The 21,189-nt window shown below is 33.7% G+C and overlaps 1 protein-coding gene across 8 annotated transcripts in view; it reads left to right on the forward strand.

Moving 5' to 3' along the window:
- The window catches only part of CACNA2D1 (calcium voltage-gated channel auxiliary subunit alpha2delta 1), a 508,655-nt gene that overhangs the window by 415,934 nt on the left and 71,532 nt on the right, over positions 1-21,189 (forward strand). For all 8 annotated transcript variants that reach the window (XM_043462905.1, XM_043462907.1, XM_043462906.1 and 5 more), the window contains exons 11-13: positions 795-953; positions 5,850-5,954; positions 20,616-20,694. In XM_043462905.1, the coding sequence (XP_043318840.1) occupies positions 795-953; positions 5,850-5,954; positions 20,616-20,694 (343 nt within the window). The remainder of the gene's footprint in view (positions 1-794; positions 954-5,849; positions 5,955-20,615; positions 20,695-21,189) is intronic.

Raw genomic sequence — 21,189 nt, forward strand, 5'->3', positions numbered from 1 at the left:
TGAGCTGTATGAATACTTTGTGTATGGTTGGTGAAATTACTTTGGTGATCATTCTTAAATTTTCAGTTTGAGGCAGACATTGTAAGAGCTTGTTTTCTCCTCCTGCACCCTCTTTGTACTTCAAGCCCTTATCGCTCACAGCAATAACTCTGCAGTGACCTGCTTGCCCTTTCTCTTGCTCCATGATTCGACTGTCTTCTTTGTATAACCTCTAGAGTGATAGGGCTGAAAAGCCACTAGTTGTTCTTGATTCTTTCAGATTACTTTCCTGTTTTAACTCTCATGGTGAGACTACCATCAAATTTCAAATATATTAAACCTCTGTTCCTATCATTCCATGTACTGTATTTCCATTAAGCTTTTCCTCATGCGAGGCAAGTAAAATGCTCAGTTTCTCCTTCTATTCTCTGCAGGCATCATCATACCATTTCTGGATTCTGAATATATTTCATTGTTTGTTGAGTTGTTGTTGTTTTTTTTTTTTTAATCTAAATTCTCATAATATTTGAGAGCTGGAAGGGGCCTCACATAACTCAAATCCCAAATTTATCATCAGGGAAACCAAGCTAGCTTCAGGAATGTAACTGAGAGGCTTAATTTCTGTTACAGTAGGAATTGGGGCTTAGATGAAATTACTGTTTGATCTTTAGTGCACTTTTGTTACCAGTCTACTCACTTTTCTTTCTCAAAGAGAAAGCAGTGCATTAGGATTGAGAAGTATAACATGAATTCAGTGAAATTTGCATGATTGATTTTAATGTTCATTTATATATTTACCTTTTTATCTTTTGCAGTTTAACAGCAATGCCCAGGATGTAAGCTGTTTTCAGCACCTTGTCCAAGCAAATGTGAGAAATAAGAAAGTGCTGAAAGATGCAGTGAATAATATCACAGCAAAAGGAATCACAGATTATAAGAAGGGATTTAGTTTTGCTTTTGAACAGCTGCTTAATGTAAGTATCAATGCTGTCCCCTTTGTCTTTTATTATTGAGTTATAGTATCTGAATTTCAATATCCTGGTAGTTGCAGCTCTGTAGAGTTAGGTAATAGTGCTATTTTTCATTCATTTAGAAAGCATATATGTCCAGGCTTTAGAAATCTTTTGAGCTTTTTAAAAAAATTTTAAATCCAAAATTCAAATGTAGATTTTTTTTCTTTTATATCTTTTTTTCCATCCTTTTTTTTTTCCAAACTATATTTTAAAAACACATTTGTTGGGTAATTTAATTTTGAATAAGCATTGGAAACCTCATTGACATATTTAGAATATTATTTATTTGTTCTCATCTCGATTAGTACTATATTTATTTGGAAACTTTTGCTTTTCATCATCAAATGGTTTCTGATGAAATATTTTAGTTTTAAACATCAGGTTTTGAGTCTTTAGGTTGTTCCTAAATGTATAGAAAGGTCCAAATGGTAAACATCAAAGTGGACAGAAGGATAAATCTCAGAGGAGAGATTCCTTCCAAAGTGAATGTTCCTTTGAATGAGTCATTGGTGTCTATAGTTAGTGTTTTATGCTCTCCACACCTATTCCCTACCCTATATCATAACAATATTATAACATGAATCTCATACTGCAGACTAATCTTTTCAAATGGCCATGTTGTCTGTTTCATTTTGAACTGTTTGAAAGCAGGAGCTATCATTCAGATTTATGTCTCTGATAAAGCAATATTATTGCCGTGGTTGAGAATATGGATTTAACCGCTCTCAGCCTTGGTTCCCTCACTGGGGTTGTAGAAGGAATGTCCATAGAATCTGCAGATATAGCCAACCACATGGGTGTGTAGTTATTGGGTTGGTGAAGAATTAATACATAAATAGCATGAGGCTGGTAGAGAATCAGCTTATAATTCCTATCAAATTTGCTAAGTCATTGAATAAGCTCTTATATTTAGTCTTTTCTGCAAATTTGATTTTGTCATTTCCTACGTATATCTTCTAAACAGTTTTCAAGGTCTCTGATTGGATGATGACTCATTCATTTGTTCATTCAGACAATATTTACCCAATGCCTCACAATTTCCTGTCATAGCACATTGATGAAATTGTAGAAATAAACAAGAAAGACCATTTGCTCTCAAGAAAGTCGAGCATAACTTGCTCAGTCATCGTTTCTCATATAACATGTGGTGCTGTTACAGGGTATTCATAGTGTGTTTGCTGAGAGTATCTCGGGGAAGTGGCTCAGCCTACCCAAAGAAGTCAGAAAGTTGTTGCTTTTCCTTGAAAATGGGATTTTGAAGAATGAGTAGAGTCTAGGTAGTTGATATGGGGAGTGGGAAATCATTTCAGATTAAAAGATCACCAGAGATTAAAAAGCACAGAAGCATGAGGGGTTGTGCACTTTGAAAGAATTGCAGGTTTGTTGGCATGGCTGGGTCATAAGCAGTAGAGGAGAAATGATGGGAATGGAAAGGCCATGAGCTATCCTTAAGTGAGGTATGTAAGAGCAAATGGAACGTGTGGTAGGAGAATGATATGGTCTGATGAGTGTTCTAAGTTAAGAAGCTATTGTAGAAATCCTGGTGTTGGATTGGAAGTGATGTTAAGGTGAGTGACCTAGTAACTATTGGATGGTAGGAGGGGTTGCTGAGAAGGGAGTGGGGGTGACTCCAAGTTCTCTGAACTGGAAAATAAGGTGGAGGGTGGCTCAGGAGTCTACATTAAAGGAATGGGAGGGTAGAATTTTCAATTATTTGGAGTTTGAAGTAATATTTTTCTTAGGTACAATTAGATAAGCAAGTAAATAGTAGAAAAGCAAAGAAATTCAGCACTGCAGTTTTCAGGGGAAATTATCTTTGGTAAAATTCATGTGATTATTAAATGATGTATGTGCATTAATAAAAATGAAAACTCAAAACTTTTGAAATGCAAGCACAGATGATTACTAGAATAGGATATATCCTTTCTGCAGTAAAGGAATGTGAGGTCTTTTCATAACTTCTTTTTCTCTTGAGTCAATAATCAAGTTTTCTAGATCTTGGCATTTTAATTATTCTTAGTGTTGTCAATTGGCCTCACTCATTCCCTCATATTCAAGTTTTTGTTGTGAAATGATGAGCAGAAGTCTCAAGCCTGATGTTCTACTTCAGAGGCAGTTACAATAGAGGGGCCAGGTTAACTCCCACGTTCATTATTAGTTACTTATAAAATATGGTCTAACTTCTATTGACCTCTCCTACTGCCTTTGTAAGTTGTAAATGATTTTTAACATGTCCTCAGTTATTCCTGTAGTAAATCTCATATGTTTTGCTTTCCACATGTCCCTTAGGTATTGCAATTCTTCATTTAAAAATAATTTTCCCAAATGCACAGCATGCCTTGTTGAGCTGAAGCATGTTTTGTCTTTTTCTTACACACAATACCATTCCTTGTCTTGTTTGTCCTGGCATGGTTTACCCTTAAGATCCCTGAATCAAGTGTCCAACAGAATCAGACATTGATTTGAATTAGCCTTCAGTTAGCATTTCATAAAATATTGACAAATATATGAGATGGATTTTTCAAAAAAATTTTGAGTGCATATATAATAGATGCTGTGCTGCATAGCTACAGAGATACAGCAAAGTGTGCTATGAAATACCACACTAAAGTAAATTACCATCTATGGCTGATTCATATCAATGTATGACAAAACCCACTGAAATGTTGTGAAGAAATTAGCCTCCAACTAATAAAAAAAAAAATTTAAAAAAAAATAAATAAATTACCAACCCTAGCCATTGTATTTTTATTGACATAATCAAGTTTTTCCTTACCTTAATTCCTTCCAAGCCAATTTTGTATAATTGTTGTGACAGTGTGATTCTTTAGATAGTTGCAAATCCAGTGAGAATTTGCTGAGGTAGACTCTATTCTACCACAAGTCCTGAGAAGTCTACTTAGAGAAAAAATGTTGAAAACAAAACATTTCTTCATTTCTCCTTTTGTGAGTGTACTAAAAATGATCAACAAGATGCAGTATGCTAACTTTGATATTTATATTCCATAATAATAATAATAATAATACCCCCACTATTTAAAAAAATGAAACCAAGTCCTGTGCTAAAAACTGTCACTTTTTGAGACGGTCTTTTAAGTAAATATTATTTTGCCCATTTTCCATATGCAGATAGAAAAGATAAGTCATCAGAGAATTTAGTTTTAGATTCAAGGATTTCAACACCTTTCACAAAAGTATTTTGATGATAAAATATGTAACTATTTTATGGTCAGATTTTCAGATAATTACCTTCCAAGATAAGAATGGTTTTTGAATGTGATAAATAGTATTAGTCAATACTTGAGTTTTCACAATGCTGAGTTAAAAGCTTTAACTGCCACTGGGCTAATGGCCTACTCAGTGTAGTTAGAATATATGAAACAGGATTTTTTTCATCAGTTAAAACAACATGTTGTCCTCATTAACTTTTCCAACAGGAAATGTGATTTACCTTTTTTGAAAAATAGAAATAAGGACCTTCAATAAATTCAAACACTATTGGAGAATTAGTGATTTTTAGACTGTGTTGTCCAGTATGATAACTATAATCACATGTGGGTGTTGAGTGCTTGAAATGTGCATAGTCTGAAGTGAAATGTGTTATAAGAATACACTGATATTTTAGAATTTACTATGAAAGAAAAAATATTTATTTTCTCAATTTTTATAGTATTTTGATGTTGAATTGACTATTTTTGAATGACTGAGTTAAATAAAATATATTATTAGAATTTCAGATATTTCTTCTTACATTTTTTAGTGGGGCCATTAGAGGGATAAAATTACAAATTAGCTTCAGATTTTATCACCTTTAAATATCACTGAACTAGAGGGCTGACATTTTCAAAGAAGCTGAGCAGTCATAAAATAGTGTGATTTTTTTTTTATTCTCAGCAATTTTGCAAACATATTTTACAACATTAGGAAGGCTGAGATTATAATTTCAGGCCTCAAAGAAGCTCAGCTTTGTATATTTCATGTGGCCTTTGATGCTAATCCATTGTTTTCCTAAATCCAGCTCTTTGAGGGACCTTAAAAAAATGTAAGAGAGGATTTAACATTGGAATTGAGCCTTTCAGAATTAGAATATATGTGACAGGTTGAGAGCAGATAAGACAATATCCTGGAAATAGCTGTCAACATTTACCAAAATGTGAAAGACCACTGTGTGTTGGGATCAGCATTACAATTTCAGAAATGTAAACTGAATAAAGTAGGAGGAAGGAGGAGTAAAGAGAGGAACAAATATTTGTAAATGGATTGAAAATATACATGAAAGGATATGTATGTTTTATTAATCTTATTTTTTGTTCCGGTATATATTATAGAGGTATAGAATTGATACCATGTCCATTAATCACTTTAAAACCCATGTGTTAATTAACCCCTGAGAGGTTATTATGTATTAGGCATTTGTTCAGACAAGGAAGCTATTGAACAAAAAAGACAAAACTTTATACCCTTTTGGCACTTAATATTCTATTGGGGGAAGTCACAAACAAAAATCAAACAAATTATATAGTGCATGTAAACAAATGTGAAATGCTGTAAAGAAGAATACAGCTTGGGAGGGCAGATTGCAATTTGCAATGCAGTTGTCAGGAAAGTCCTCAAAGGTTAGGTATCTAACATTTGATCAGATACCCAAAGAAAGGGAGAGGGGTGGGTGTTTAAAATGAGGCAGAGCCCTATGTAGGCAGGCACAGGCCTGGCTTGATCTAGGAACCTGTTCTTAGAATTGACTGTTGGGCAGATACTTCAGTCATCACTTGCAAACTGCACACTCTTTCCATTTTGTTTCTATACTCCCTCCCTTTTACTATGAATGATATATAATTTTATTGATACGTTTTACAGTATAATGTGTCTAGAGCCAACTGCAATAAGATTATCATGTTGTTCACGGATGGAGGAGAAGAGAGAGCTCAGGAGATATTTACCAAATACAACAAAGACAAAAAGGTGAGTGTAATTTTTCTGATATCTTAAATTTAATATTAATTTAGGTGGTTTTAAGAGAGTATGGCAAGAGTGGTGAGGGAAGGTGTTTTTGGTTAAAACATTAGTGTGCTGATTATAAAGCCATACAGCTCATGGATTATATGCCGATCACTGAATTTAATGTTAAATATCTTTTGTGAAATTCACAAGTACTTTACGACTAATTCATTAATAAAGTAATTTGAACCTATATAGAGGCTGTATAGAATATATTTGTTTCATTGATTGTTTACCACTCCTACTTGTCAGCTTATTGTAATTTTCTGATACTCTCCATATTTTTAAGAGGACAATGATTCTCAACTTAATTTCCTAAAATGCCAAGGATCCATAAATAAGTAATGAAAAATTATAGCTTACGTCTTATGCTTTCAGAACTTCAACAGAAATTATATACTTCACAAGGGACCCTTCAGGGTAAAATGCCTATCAACTTTGCTTTTAATTAGAACTTTCATCATTGACGCATCATTAATGCTAATGAATTGTTTTATGTGTGTGTGAAGGATTAAAAAAAAGGAAAAATATAATACATTTAGGTAAATATACATAAGTTATATGTATATTGGCAGGCAAAATACTGTGGATAATAGGGTAGAGTATTGATGAAAATTTTTGAAACACTTCAAAAATACCAGTACTTTCAAAGAGTTGACAACATACATATGTATAACTTTGAATTGTTTACAAAATGTTTTAATACTCAGCTCTTTGATACTGCATATGCTATTAAAGTATAATGTCACATGACATAAGCTTAATGTGAGGGTTAAGTTTTTTTAAACATCTGGTGACTTTGCTTATATAGAAGAGCCATTCCTTTTGAAAAAGTTGATAAATGGACTGAACTGTTAATAGGCTATAAATGTTTCGAGTGGTATCTTGTTACTGTGCATATTTGTTTCAGAAATATCATTAGAATGAAAAGTAATGGGAAAATACAGATGCATTAAGATATGATGTACATTTCTTACTTTATTTAGTAGCTACTACTCATTGTTCAGAATTCAGGGCAGTCACCACCGCTGGGAGGATGACCCTGTCCTCCTTTCCTCCCACTTGACGGTGGTTCACCTGCGTGTGCTCTGACCCCGTAGTGCGGTGTCTGAGCCCCCCAAGTCTCTTCACACTTAGGCTACCCATGAGCTCTTTTCCCTGTTCACCCTCTGGATGACAAGGTCCCACGTGACTAGGCCTTTGTGTTGTTTACCTATGAACTCTCAGCATCCTACGAGAAGCACAAAATCAGAGTTAGTTCTCCATACATGGCAATAAATAAAACTTGAAAGTGTCTAACAAAAGTTGGAAGCATGATTTCTGTTATAGAACAAATTCATAATCATAAAAAATAATCTGGGTTAAGGAATATTTCACTTATTTAAATATTCTCAGTGATATAAAATTACCATGTTTTGAAGAATTCAAATGTAATAAAATAAATTTAATCTAAATTCATTTCTATTAATATTTACTTCAGTATTCTTCTAATTAATCATACACTGATAATTTGGAAAGGTCTTTTTAGCATCTTCTAGTCATAAGTTTAAGTATTTTTTATTATGATAGAGGTGCATAAGTAGCAGCCCCAGTGCTTTTCATTTTTTAATGAATATAATTTAGTTAAATCATCTTTTCTTTGATTTTGATATCATCCAAACTAACAAGCAGAATTATCATTCACCTCTGAATATTTGGAAGAGTTTCTGAAATATGGTAATGAATATTGCATTCTGTATTGCAATCTGTGCCAGAGATATATTTTAATTTCAAGTAGAAAAAAGTTTAACAAGTTTAAATAAAAGAATTTAAATGTATAAAAAGAGAAAAATAATAAACTTGTTATTTATTTTTTTCCTCTCCAAAAACTCTTTTTGCATGCAGAAATGATACAATAACATGTCTTGGAGGCATATCATAATTTTCTTTTTTTCCATAAAAGAGATTTTATGTCATAAGGAAAACAACTGTATCGTACCCTCCATTTTCACGAATTGTCTAGTTGATTGAATAAGTGAAAAATTTACTAGTTGAAAGCCATTTTTCTATGTGTATATCCAAAAAATGTCCAATCTAAATATTACTATCTTGAAACACTGCTTCTCATCTCCTTCACCTTTTATAGGAACTCCATGTTTTAAACAAAGTCATTTTGTGACATTCTAAACCACATAAGAAATGATTCATATCACATTCACTATTTAAAACTGATGAATCTAATCTTACTTAACAATCTTGCTGTTTGCCTATTAATAATATCTCTCTGCTGTAAGGACACACACTTCTAAGGACATAGAATTTCTGTGAGTTCCAAAGAAACTTTGAAAAGTACATAGGCAGTGCTTTCTATGATTTTTAAAATAAATGTATAGTTAGCTAAGAAAAATTAAGATATCCTTAGAATTAGAAACTACATTTTTTTTAATGGGAGTCTAATTTAGGGGCTGTAGCAAAGTTCTGTGATACACACTCTTATACATGTATACATATTTACATACACAGGTATATGAACACACATTTATATCTGTTTTAAATGGACATTGGTTCTGTCAATCATATCTCTAGAAACAAGGGACCATGTGTGGAACTTTGGCTTAGCTCTCTTATGTAAAGTGCTATGAGTAAATTTTGACCACTGACAAGTGGTTAAAAAGTGATCAAGGAATGAGGAAATAGAAATCTGAATATAAACTAATTTTTTTCTAAAATATTTGCAAATTTGCTAAGAAATATTAGGAAAAATTAAGACAGTCAACTCTGGGTGAAGTTTTGCACACATATGTGTGCATGCATACATTTTTTTTTAACAGTGGAAGAGCTAAGTCATTATTTTAACTTAAGGTTAGTAAAGGGATATCCAGACAGAGAAAGCTTATAGATACAAAACAGAGAAAGGATAATTGATGGAGATCTTTTTTTTTTTTTTTTTTACTTTACAACATTGTATTGGTTTTTGCTATACATTGACTTGAATCCGCCATGGGTGTACATGTGTTCCCCATCCTGAACCCCCCGCCCACCTCCCTCCCCATCCCATCCCTCTGGGTCATCCCAGTGCACCAGCCCGGAGCACCCTGTATCATGCATTGAACCTGGACTGGCTATTTGTTTCACATATGATAATTTTCATGTTTCAATGCCATTCTCCCATATCATCCCACCCTCGCCCTCTCCCACAGAGTCCAAAAGACTGTTCTATACATCTGTGTCTCTTTTGCTGTCTCTCATACAGGGTTATTGTTACTGTCTTTCTAAATTCCATACATATGCATTAGTATCCTGTATTGGTGTTTTTCTTTCTGGCTTACTTCACTCTGTATAATAGGCTCCAATTTCATCCACCTCATTAGAACTGATTCAAATGTATTCTCTTTAATGGCTGAGAAATATTCCATGGTGTATATATACCACAGCTTCCTTATCCATTTGTCTGCTGATGGACATCTAGGTTGCTTCCATGTCCTGGCTGTTATAAACAGTGCTGCAATGAACATTGGGGTACACATGTCTCTTTCAGTTCTGGTTTCCTCGGTGTGTATGCCCAGCAGTGGGATTGCTGGGTCATATGGCAGTTCTATTTCCAGTTTTTTAAGGAATCTCCACACTGTTCTCCATAGTGGCTGTACTAGTTTGCATTCCCACCAACAGTGTAACAGGAGTCCCTTTTCTATGGAGATCCTTGAAAGAGGAGGGATTGAGAGATCCAGAGCACAGATTTCTGAATTAGACAATTAGGAATTGTATTTCTGAAAGCATTGTTATGCCACATTTCATTGCACTCTGCTTCCAAGTTCAATGGCTGTTTAAATTTTCTAATGTGGAAAACTATGTTAGACAAAAAATTTGTGTCTTGGTATTTGCATGTTTTTATCCACTAGCAGTGATGATAGCAGACAATTTTTAAGTCACTTATGTTTTTTAATGTGTTTGTATTTTGTCAAGACAACATTTCACAATTAACTGTTTATGCCATGGGTGTATATATGCAACTAGTGTGTGTAAGAGAGATTTTCCCACCATCTTTAATATGTCTTCAAATGGTTTGGGATAAACTGTCAAACCCTTTCTCACTTCCCCTGCTTATTCTGACTTCTCTACCTTCCACTCATCCACCCAGTGTGAGAGGTTTGCCACCCTCAGACATGTGGATGCATGGAAGATCCTTGTCTATCTGTGTCATCTAAGGATGTGTATGACCAGTTATTTACCTGCAAAATTCATATTTATTATGCAATAAATTTATCAACTCAGAACTTAACTAGCTACATTTTCTTTCAAATGGCCAATGTGTAAAACTGAAATTTGATAGTAAAATAAAAACTTTCAATATGTAAAATTCTATATTCAACTATAATTTTACTTTAAAACATGCCCCTTAAGATAGACATTCACTTGTAGCTTAAAAATATCGAAATTGCAAAGTCACAGAATTTGGAGAGCTTTTAAAGAAAAAAAAATATCTGAAAACCTCTTTTTGAATCCTACTTTCTCCCCAGGCCTCTTGCTTGGCATGAATGTGACTGAATGCTTCATTTAAACCCATTTGTCATCCAGATGACATTAGAAATCATTCAGAGCAACCCAGATAGGTGTGATGAGGTCCACCCAGAGAGCTGATGAATGAGTTTGCAGATACAGAGCACAATTTAATGAGGCCAAAAGGTTTGAGAATTAGAACAAAATGTTTGGGTTCTTTTGAAATGTATTACTCTTGGGAATTAATCTACCTGATTATAGATAGGTACAGCTTAAAACTGAGTCCATGTTAATCTCCTCACACAGCTGTTCCACATTAAAATGTATTCACTTTCTAATCTTTACCTGCAACTCTGCCATTCCTTAGGGCTCAACCATGTGTATGAGACTGCCTTATAAATGGTGCCAAAACCAAAATGAACTCTATCATAGATTCCAAACACATGAACAAAGGAAACTGACACCAGATACAGAGTTGAAAGATAATTCCCAGGTCTAGCGAAAGTAAAGATATTTAATTTTCTGTAGATTAGCAAAGAGATTGGTTAGCAGTATACACTTAAGATTGTCTAGCCAGCTATAAAATAGTTCTTGGATTCTTAGGTTACTTCTCAGAATTAATCAAAAATAAAAAGACATTCAAAAATCTATAAAATGAACATTTCAAAATAGCTAGTAAACTGAATGAGAAGAACCAATAAAAACGCATATGATAGATGTGGAATAATTTTGTAAAATAAAGAATGCATAGCTAAAAAGTTATAATTGTCTGACAGTGGATGCTTTATTTTTTAGATTCTTTCAAAAATGATTGGCAGTCTTTTGTCAGATCCAGAAGAGAAATAATCTATAACCTACAAAAATCTAAAGCAAGTCACAAATGGCTAAATCTGTATATGTGTTTTATACAGTAAAAGTGAAAATCATCAACTACTTTTTCAACATATGGTAGGAAAAATAATTCATGGGAAATAATACATTGCCTTCTTGGTAGTCTCTGCCTAGCTTCTCCATCAGGCAAGAATGAAGCCTTTCGAAGGAATGTTCAAACCTCTGATAATAGAAGAAATTCAGACTTGTAGAATATTTAATACTGTTTAGAAATGCACTGCTTTTAAAAATTTTCATGTAATTTGGTACATTCAACCGTTTCCAAAGGATTTTCAGTTTTAGAATGGCAACAATAGCTGTGTTCATAAAAGCCAAATATATTACTTGTGCTGGAGTTAAGGTGTCACTAAAAACAGTAATTATAAGTAATATTGGCCCTGCCAATAGATGATCAACTTAAAATTCATGTCATGTGCATGTGTGAGGTGTCCTTCTCTGACAGATTTGTTTACATTTGTGTTCTTAGAATGAAATTAGTATTGATAATTCATTGCCTAAACTAAGGAACATTTTCTTTGGGTCTGAGTATTATTACTTCCATACATTTTACAGAGTCCTTAATTTGATGGCTAGAACAAATCCATTGAAATGTGAGAATAAGTATTACATTAAACAGAAAGTATTTTACATGACATAGGCCATAGAGTGCCACAAATACACTTGAACTAATTTCTAGGTAGAATTGTGCCACCTAAAATTGGGATTGCCTTTTGTTGATGTGAAATCACAATACCAGGAAGGGCATTCTTGCTCTGCTTTTCCTGAGGCTGTCTTCTTGGACTGAAAGCTCTAGCTCCACACAGAGATCTTCCCTGCTCAGAATTTCTAGAGTGGTCCCCATTATTCTCTATTTCAGTACCATCTTTCCTCTTTGTTTTCTTCCTCCCAGATTACCATTTTTATTATTTTTTATGTACTTATTTACGTTATCTTGAACTCTCTTCTGTTAAAAGCTCCAAGAGGTAGGGGTTGTATCAGCTTGTAAACCTACCATTGACTCCTTAGAGGCTAAGAAGGGCTTGATGCACAGTGGTTGCTGAGTAATGACTGAAGATGCCCAACATAAATGAATAAATGTAAATATACAATAAATAATCTCCTATAGTAAACTGTAAAACATTCATATATGATACCGAATAGCTTTGATCTTTTACAAGAAAATAGTTTAAAATTATATTTTTTCCTTACAAGTGGAATGTTGCTGTTGTTCAGTTGCTGAGTTGTGTCCGACTCTACGAAACCCCACGGACTGCAGTGTGCCAGGTTTCCCCGTCCTTCACCATCTCCTGGAGCTTGCTCAAACTCATTTCCATTGAGTCAGTGATGCCATCCAATCATCTCGCCCTCTGTCATCCCCATCTCCTCCTGCCTTCAATCTTTCCCAGCATCAGGGGCTTTTCCAATGAGTTGGCTCTTCTCAGCAGGGTGGCCAAAGTATTGGAGCTTCAGTTTCAGCATCAGCCTTTCCAATGAATAATATTTGGGGTTTATTTCCTTTAGGATTTACTGGTTTGATCTCCTTGCAGTCCAATGAATTCTCAAGAGTCTTCAAAACCATAATTTGAAAGCATCAGTTCTTTGGCACTCAGCCTTTCTTATGGTCCAACTCTCACATCCATACATGACTGCTGAAAAAACCAGGCTTTGACTAGATGGACCTTTGTTGGGAAAGTAATGTCTTTTTGTTAATATGCTGCTAGGTTTGTCATGGCTTTTCCTCTAAGGAGCAAGTGTCTTTTAATTTTATGGCTACAGTCAACATCTGCAGTGATTTTGGAGCCCAAGAAAATAAAGTCTGTCACTGTTTCTATAGTTTCCCTATTTTCCAAGAAGTGATGAGACCGGATGCCATCATCTTAGTTGAATTTCAAGCCAGCTTTTTCACTTTCCTCTTTCATTTTCATTAAGAGGCTCTTTAGCTCTTCTTTGCTTTCTGCCATAAGGGTGATGTCATCTTTATATCTGAGGTTATTGCTATTTCTCCCGACCATCTTGATTCCAGCTTGTGCTTCATTCAGCCCAGCGTTTCGCATGATGTACTCTGTATAGAATTTAAATAAGCAGGGTGACAATATACAGCCTTGACATACTTCTTTCCTAATTTTGAACCAGTCTATTGTTCCATGTCTGGTTCTTGTTGACCTGCATACAGGTTTCTTCGGAGGCAGGTAAGGTGGTCTGGTATTCCCATCTCTTTAAGAATTTTCTACAGTTCGTTGTGATCCGCAGTCAAAGACATTAGCATAGTCAATGAAGCAGAAGTAAATATTTTTCTGGAATTCTCTAGGTTTTTCTATGACTCCATGGATGTTGCAATTTGATCTCTGTTTCCTCTGCCTTTTCTGAATCCATCTTGTACATCTGGAAGTTCTCGGTTCACTTACTGCTGAAGCCTAGCTTTGGAGGACTGAACATTACTTTGCTAGCAGGTGAAATGAGTGCAGTTGTGCGGTAGTTTGAACATTCTTTGAACCCCATAAACAGTATGAGAAGGCAAAAGTAGAATGTAGAGTAAAATTAATGTTCCACCCTTGCATAGGTCATTGTAAGAATTAGGGGGACTTAAGTTCATATAAAAAAATGATTGTATTGATGCCACCTCTCCTTTCATACTAATCAGTCCAACACATAGTTTTTCATGAGTATTCTCATTATTAGAGTCAGTGAAGTATTTAGCATTACCCAAGAGGAACATCTGAAATAAGTATATCACTTATGTTGTGACCTCTCAGCTGACAATAGTCTCTGCAGAGCTAAATTGCTTAGAAATGAAATGTGTCCATAGCTTTTTCCTCTGTTATCCAATCCTGTCAGTGCATGCAGATAGAAGGGGAACCTGAACTTGCTCCCTTATAATCTTACTATACAAGGATGATTCATTGTAATTGTTAACATTTTTAAACACCAACATAATCCCAAGGGCATGTATCTATGTTATGTACCGACATGAAAGACATGTAAGAGAGATATCAGCTAGGTCCTTTAAGATCATGTAAGCAAAAACTACTGCATTTCGTTTTCCTTTTTAAAGTTGCTTGGTGTGATTTACTTAAACAAACTCACTAGTCACTTACTAAATTCATTCCTTTGTCAGGCCCTGGGAAATTCCATACAGGCATATCTTATATGGACACACGGCATTTAGACAGTATCTTTTTCTTTGGAGTTTATTCTTTTTTTTTTTTTTTTTTTGCTTCCATTTATTTTTATTAGTTGGAGGCTAATTAGAATATTGTAGTGGTTTTTGCCATACATTGACATGAATCAGCCATGGATTTACATGTATTCCCCCTCCCACCTCCCTCTCGACCTGATCCCTCTGGGTCTTCCCAGTGCACCAGGCCCGAGCACTTGTCTCATGCATCCAACCTGGGCCCTATATGGAGTTTATTCTTAAATGCAGTAAAGCAAACCAAATTTGTCCCTCTGGGAAGGTATTGTTTCAAATTAAGTTCTTTTTGAGGCATGAAAATGGAAAATGTTACCTCACTGAATTCTGATAGTTTGACTATAGAAGACATTGTAGTCATCATCATCATCATGTCATCCTTATTACTGTAGCTAATATTTATTGTGCTTATAATTTTCCATATAAGACAAAAGCTTTTCATGTATCACTTCATTCACAGTTGTAATAGCCATATGATAAAAAGGTTTTTATCACCATCAACATCATCCCCATTTTGGAAATAAGAAAACCAAAATTTGAGAAGTTAACGAGCTTGCTGAAAGCTACACAGCTACTAAGTGGCAAAATCAATCATTTAAATGTTCTGCAGTCCAAATTTCATAACCTCATGTGGAGTGTGCTGGCTAGTCGTGTATCTCTCTCTCCAGGGCAGCCTTGGGGCCATGCCAGTCATCATTTGCCCACCCAGGATCCTTCCTTCTAGCCGGATAGCAAGACTTCACCACTAAGGAACATGCTTCTCACAGCTTTAAGAGGCTAAAATGGATTAAACTAAGCCATCAAATCTTTGCAGACTTGCAAGAACCTTTCAGATCACTGGGCTTTATAAAATAAATTAAGTGTGAAAGGTACATTTGGACACTTTTATTTATTTCATAATGCTATAAACTTAGAGATGTGTGTTATTTTAAACACTGTGGATCCTGGTATTCTTGTGAATTATGAAAACGACTGTAGAATTTTCTTCTAAAATATTCAGTCCAATCTAGTGTTTTTATAGGCTTATTGCCAAAAATTTTAGTACACACGTAAATTAATAAAACCCGTTTCTGACATCATTTTTCTAACATGATTCGATAGCTGATGTTTTCATTTTAGTTTTATTGGCTTTCTTTCTTCATAGTCTCATTTCCATTATTCCTTGGAGATTTGCCTATTGTAAATTAAACTTGAACTCTGGGTAACTGATAATTGTTGAGGTGACAGTTTCCAGTAACTGGGTTCTGCTGGGAAACAAGAAATTCCTATGACTTTTAAAATAGGTTGACCCTGTGGTTTTGGAAAAATCTTAATTGAAGACAAGTATTTTTGTCTTCAACAAACAAGACAAAATAAAAAGCAGAGTAACAGAAGTCTAGAACTAAAGGATACATCAGTAGTGTATTTTAAGAAGCAAATCAGTAACCCAATTTGCTGGTAATTAAAAGTTTTCTCTGGTCAAATAGGCCAGGCTTAACATGTAAATTATAATTCAGATTTACATGTTGGAATTATAATTTTCTGTTCAGAGAAAAAATGATTTTTGAACCAAGTGAAGGCCAAATTATATAAATTTGCAACTAATAATAGAGACTAATTTTTAGTTTAATTATATTAAATATGCTCTCAAATTCCAATTTCTATTGTGAATATTCTTATATAACTAAACATGAGTCAATAATTTTTTTTTATTTTCTAGGAATAATACAGCATATAAATAATATGTGTAGTATAGATACTTTAACTTGCCTGAAGAAATTTTCTCATCTCCATTAAAAAGACTATGTAACAACAAAAAAGAGATTACAAATTTACCATGATATAAGTATAAAGAAACAACCCATGATTATGAATGCAAGGCTTCTATCACTCTGGTTTTGGCTCTACTCTGTTATAATGAACTAATTTATATATCAGATGATATCAAAGTGTGTCTTATATCCCTCTGGGAAAACATTAAGACCACTCATTTAGCTATTCAATTTTTTTTCATTTAATAAATATTTATTTTCATATCTATATAAAGTACTTTAATAGATATAATAGTGCAATCCTGAAACTGTTTTAATGCAGTCCAATGTTTATTCAATTTCTAACTTCCCATATCATTTCTGTTAGAGACCTGGACTCCAGCAATGTGAAAAAATATTTTTCAAAGCCATCTATAGCTATATATGTTTCATATATGACCCTCAGAGAAGTGAACATTGTAAAACATGGCCTATCTAACATCAACCAGTTCAGGATCATTTAGCAAATTTTCTAGGAATATTACACTTACAACAATGAGTCTTCAGTATGTACTTGTTCTGTGGATCTAGTGTTGTGATTATAAATGTACTACTAGGCATAAGTAAAGGAATTTTTTCTCTGCAAAAGTTGGCTTTGCTTTAATGGAGGCCTGATTTAAAGTAATTTACTTAATGGAGACTTTAGATGAGATATTTAGCTTGTGTGACTGCACATTAAGTGTTTCGAGGTTTTGTTGTTTTTGTTGTTGTTTTTTAATGTCATTTTATTTGTTTTTCTGTAAGACCACATAAATACACTAAAAAGAAAAGACCTCTAAAAATTCACATCTTTGAGAATGTAGTTTACCTTAATCTCTAAATTGTGCCTATTTCAAGGAAACACTTTATTATCTTATTTCTCCAAATTTATAGCTAAAGAAGAATGGTACGCTCAAAGAAGTGAAAAACATCAGACTGAGGGGACAGCAACCATCTCTGTGAACTTGGCATTGGAGTCAGTTCATTAACTCTTCCACAGGGTGGCAGTCATATAGCGTGGAATAGGAGAAACGAAAGTAACACTCCCAAGTGGAAAGTTAGGGTTCAAAAATCATTTTTTAAACTTCATCAATTCATTGTATATATGTACTATGAAATGTTGAATATCACACCTGATTATGAAATCAATCTAGTTAAAATCTTATTACATAATTAGTTCAAATATTTAAAGCAAAGACAAAAGTCAGCATGGGTACAGCACCTGGGATTGAAGTATTATATTCACGTGGATCTATTCATTGTCATAGAAAGAATTAAAAATTTATATTGAACTTTTTATATTTGATTTTATGTTTGATTTGAAACTGAAGTAATGTTAATGTAGACTTTTTCTTTGTCATAGAAAGAATTAAAAATTTATATTTGATTTATGTTAAACTTATCTTAAATATATATATTTATCAAGTCATTTTAGAAAATTCTAAGATAATCTATAAAATCATTAACTACATGCATGTTTTGTGTAACATGCATGTGTAACATGCTTGCATGTATGTATGTATACACACATATACATGTATGTATATCTACCAAGAGAAAAAGTAAGTTTTTAGATATACTAGCAAGATTTTGTAACTATTGTAATGGCAAGCCAGTTGCTGAAACTGTAGAAAGGTTGAATTTGTAATTTTTAAGATTTTAGTAACCATTGGGAGGATATTTTCAGAAAAATATCTTTAAAAACATCTATCATAAGGCAGATTTGCAAAGTGAGTTAAAAATTATGCATTCATGATACAGGAATGATTCAATCAGTTCAGTTCAGTTGCTCAGTCGTGTCCGACTCTTTGCGACCCCCATGAACCACAGCAGGCCAGGCCTCCCTGTCCATCACCAACTCCCGGAGTTTACCCAAACTCATGTCCATTGAGTCAGTGATGCCATCCAACTGTCTCATCCTGTATTGTCCCCTTCTCCACCTGCCCTCAATCTTTCCCAGCATCAGGGTCTTTTCAAATCAGTTAATGCATCCTATATTCAAATAGCCAAGGAAGGACCTATATGATAAATGAATAAAGATAGAGAAGAAAACGTAAAAAAAAAAAGTGTGTATTAAGCTTTTATTAAATTATAATTAATTATGACAATGTACACTTTGACACCCAGCTATGATTCTAAATTCTTTAATTTGATCAACAACTGAGGTTTCCATGTAGGCCAACAATTAGGGTCAGGCAAAACTTCTGTAGTAAAACAAATCAAGCAATATGTTTTGTTGTTGTTTTTTTTTTTTTTTTTTTTTATTTTTTTTTTTAATTTTTATTAGTTGGAGGCTAATTACTTCACAACATTTCAGTGGGTTTTGTCATACATTGATATGAATCAGCCATAGATTTACACTTATTCCCCATCCCGATCCCCCCTCCCATCTCCCTCTCCACCCGATTCCTCAGGGTCTTCCCAGTGTTGTTGTTGTTTTTTTACTAGTATGTTTTTTGCCTGTGTTACAAAAATCTATATAGAAAGGAGGTCACTCTACCTTTAGTTGCTTAGAGCATTTTACTTAATGATAATGATAGTGTTTATTTGGACTGTTTGAATAACATCAGTCAAAATAATCACATGGTGTAGGTCTATGTATGTCTAGCCTCTATGTTATTAGAAATGCTTGATTTCTAGGGATGTAGATATGTAATAATAATTCATTTAGTCTTATTCATTTATGTCCTTGTACTGAAAAGTACCTTATGCAAACCATTTTATTGGAATACTGTTGTGGTAAGAGAAACAACAGACAAAGCAGTGCTTTAAATTGAACATTTGAGACATGCTTTCAAATGTTAATCATGAAAGTGATCCCCAGGTACTTTCTAGAACATCTGAATTGTTTCCGTGTCCTGAATTCACATGACAGTTTTTTAAGGTATGGCAATTAAATTGAATTATCAGTAGGGTGGCCAACCCATTCATGAAAATAATCCATTTAGGAGTAATTTTAACTCTGTTAAGTAGTAACACTCCACTAAAATGCATATCCCCCAAAATGACCAATTGAAGATTTTAGGAAATGAAACTAGATTTTTGTATTTTGAAGGATTAAGGGAGAGAAGGGTAGGTGTCACCAACTTCTGTTAAGCTAGAACCAGTCACCTGTCTTTACAGTTTGGGGTGATTAAAACTCTGATGTGTTCACCAAATGGCTTCTTGCATAACTAGCCAAGGCAAACCTGGACGAGTGGCTTGAGTGAAACTTTACAAGTGAAACAACAACCTCCCCAGTGTACTTTCTGGGGCAAGGGTTGTTATGATGTGATCTCTGTGTGGCCAAGACCAGCGAAAGAACAGAGACCAGATGTGGAATCTCTTGAGATTTGTGCTCTGCAGTCAGTGCGAAAGATGAAACAGATGAAACAATTAGAAAATGTCAATTCAAACAGTCAATCGACATGAATTAGGGAAAAGCTCTTAACATAGTTCAAACCAGACCATGAATTCATGGAAAAGTGCTTTTCTGCATGTTTATCTTTAGAAAAAGCTAAACTGTTGAACTTAGAGTATTGGTTTACTCTGATTACTAACTTGGTAAAAATCAGTGTAAGTCAAGTAACCGTTTTATTAAATAGTTGTTGACCTCATTGAATTTATTTTCTATACTTCTATACTATTTAAATTCAGCACCTTCCAATGAATATATAAATTACAATAATTGAACAGTATCACAATTACATTTTAAAATATTTGCATATAGAAGCAGTCAAGATTTTAATTCTTTTTAAAAATGCTCAGAGCTTAAAATATTTATTTATGTGTTACAATCATCTTTTATAGAAAGTAAGTCATATGACTAACATCATACTCATGCATGTGCATATTAAATATTTTCATGATGTGAAAAGTAGTGAAACTATCATTAAGTATAATGTTCTAAGCAACTAAACATAGAGTGACCTCCTTTCTATATAGATTTTTGTAGCCTTGTCCCTATTAAGTAGGATTTTTTTTTGCAGTGACTAGATATGTGAATAATATGTTTTAACCAGGTGAGACAGCTGATGTTGGGTTGAATCTAAAAGATGCCATTTCTGCTGATGAAACCTTAGTCACGATCCTGCCACAGAGTCGGGGTATGATGCAGAGCACCCAAGTACTAACTTAAATTTAGTAACCAAAGTCTATGTTTAGAGTAGATTATGTGGTTTCTCTCTGGTGCCTTCCTAAGTGATTTAGTGGCCTCAATTTTCTTGTCACATTAAATAACTGAAAAACATGCTTTATTTATCTTTTATTTTAGCTCTTTTGTTTTGCCTTTCAATTAAATTTTATGCAGCCTAACCGGATACCCATTTTTAAATTCATCAGGTCCGTGTATTCACATTTTCAGTTGGTCAACATAATTATGACAGAGGACCTATTCAATGGATGGCCTGTGAAAATAAAGGTAACAAGTCTGTCTAATGACCACATTTTATTATAAGAAAATGAATTTAGTAGTTATCACTTCTACATATTATCATTTAAAATACTCTAAATTTGTAACTCATTTTTAAAGTGAGGCAAGAATAAGATGCAGAAGATATTTTCTCTAGAGAAAACACACAAACTTTGGCTTCGATGTTACATTACATTATAGTGTTACTTTGACATTATAGTGTTGTATTTTATTGAATTATACTAATGATTCTGATCAAATATAATTTGCATGAAGAATTAAGAATCAGATAATATCTGAGTTGTGTAAAACTTAGATATAAGAAAGTATAACATTATATGTACTTTTTTTCTGAGTGGCTGCATTATTTTTTTATATGTGTTATACATTCCTAGATAATTCAGACTTTGTATAGTGAATCTATATTTCATTTATTCTCAGAAAAAAATATTATTTGAAAAATGACACATGACAATAGAAAGAGCCTAGATTTATTCTGAAAGT

The sequence above is a fragment of the Cervus canadensis genome, chromosome 3 (assembly GCF_019320065.1).
Source record: "Cervus canadensis isolate Bull #8, Minnesota chromosome 3, ASM1932006v1, whole genome shotgun sequence".
Taxonomy (NCBI): Eukaryota; Metazoa; Chordata; class Mammalia; order Artiodactyla; family Cervidae; genus Cervus; species Cervus canadensis.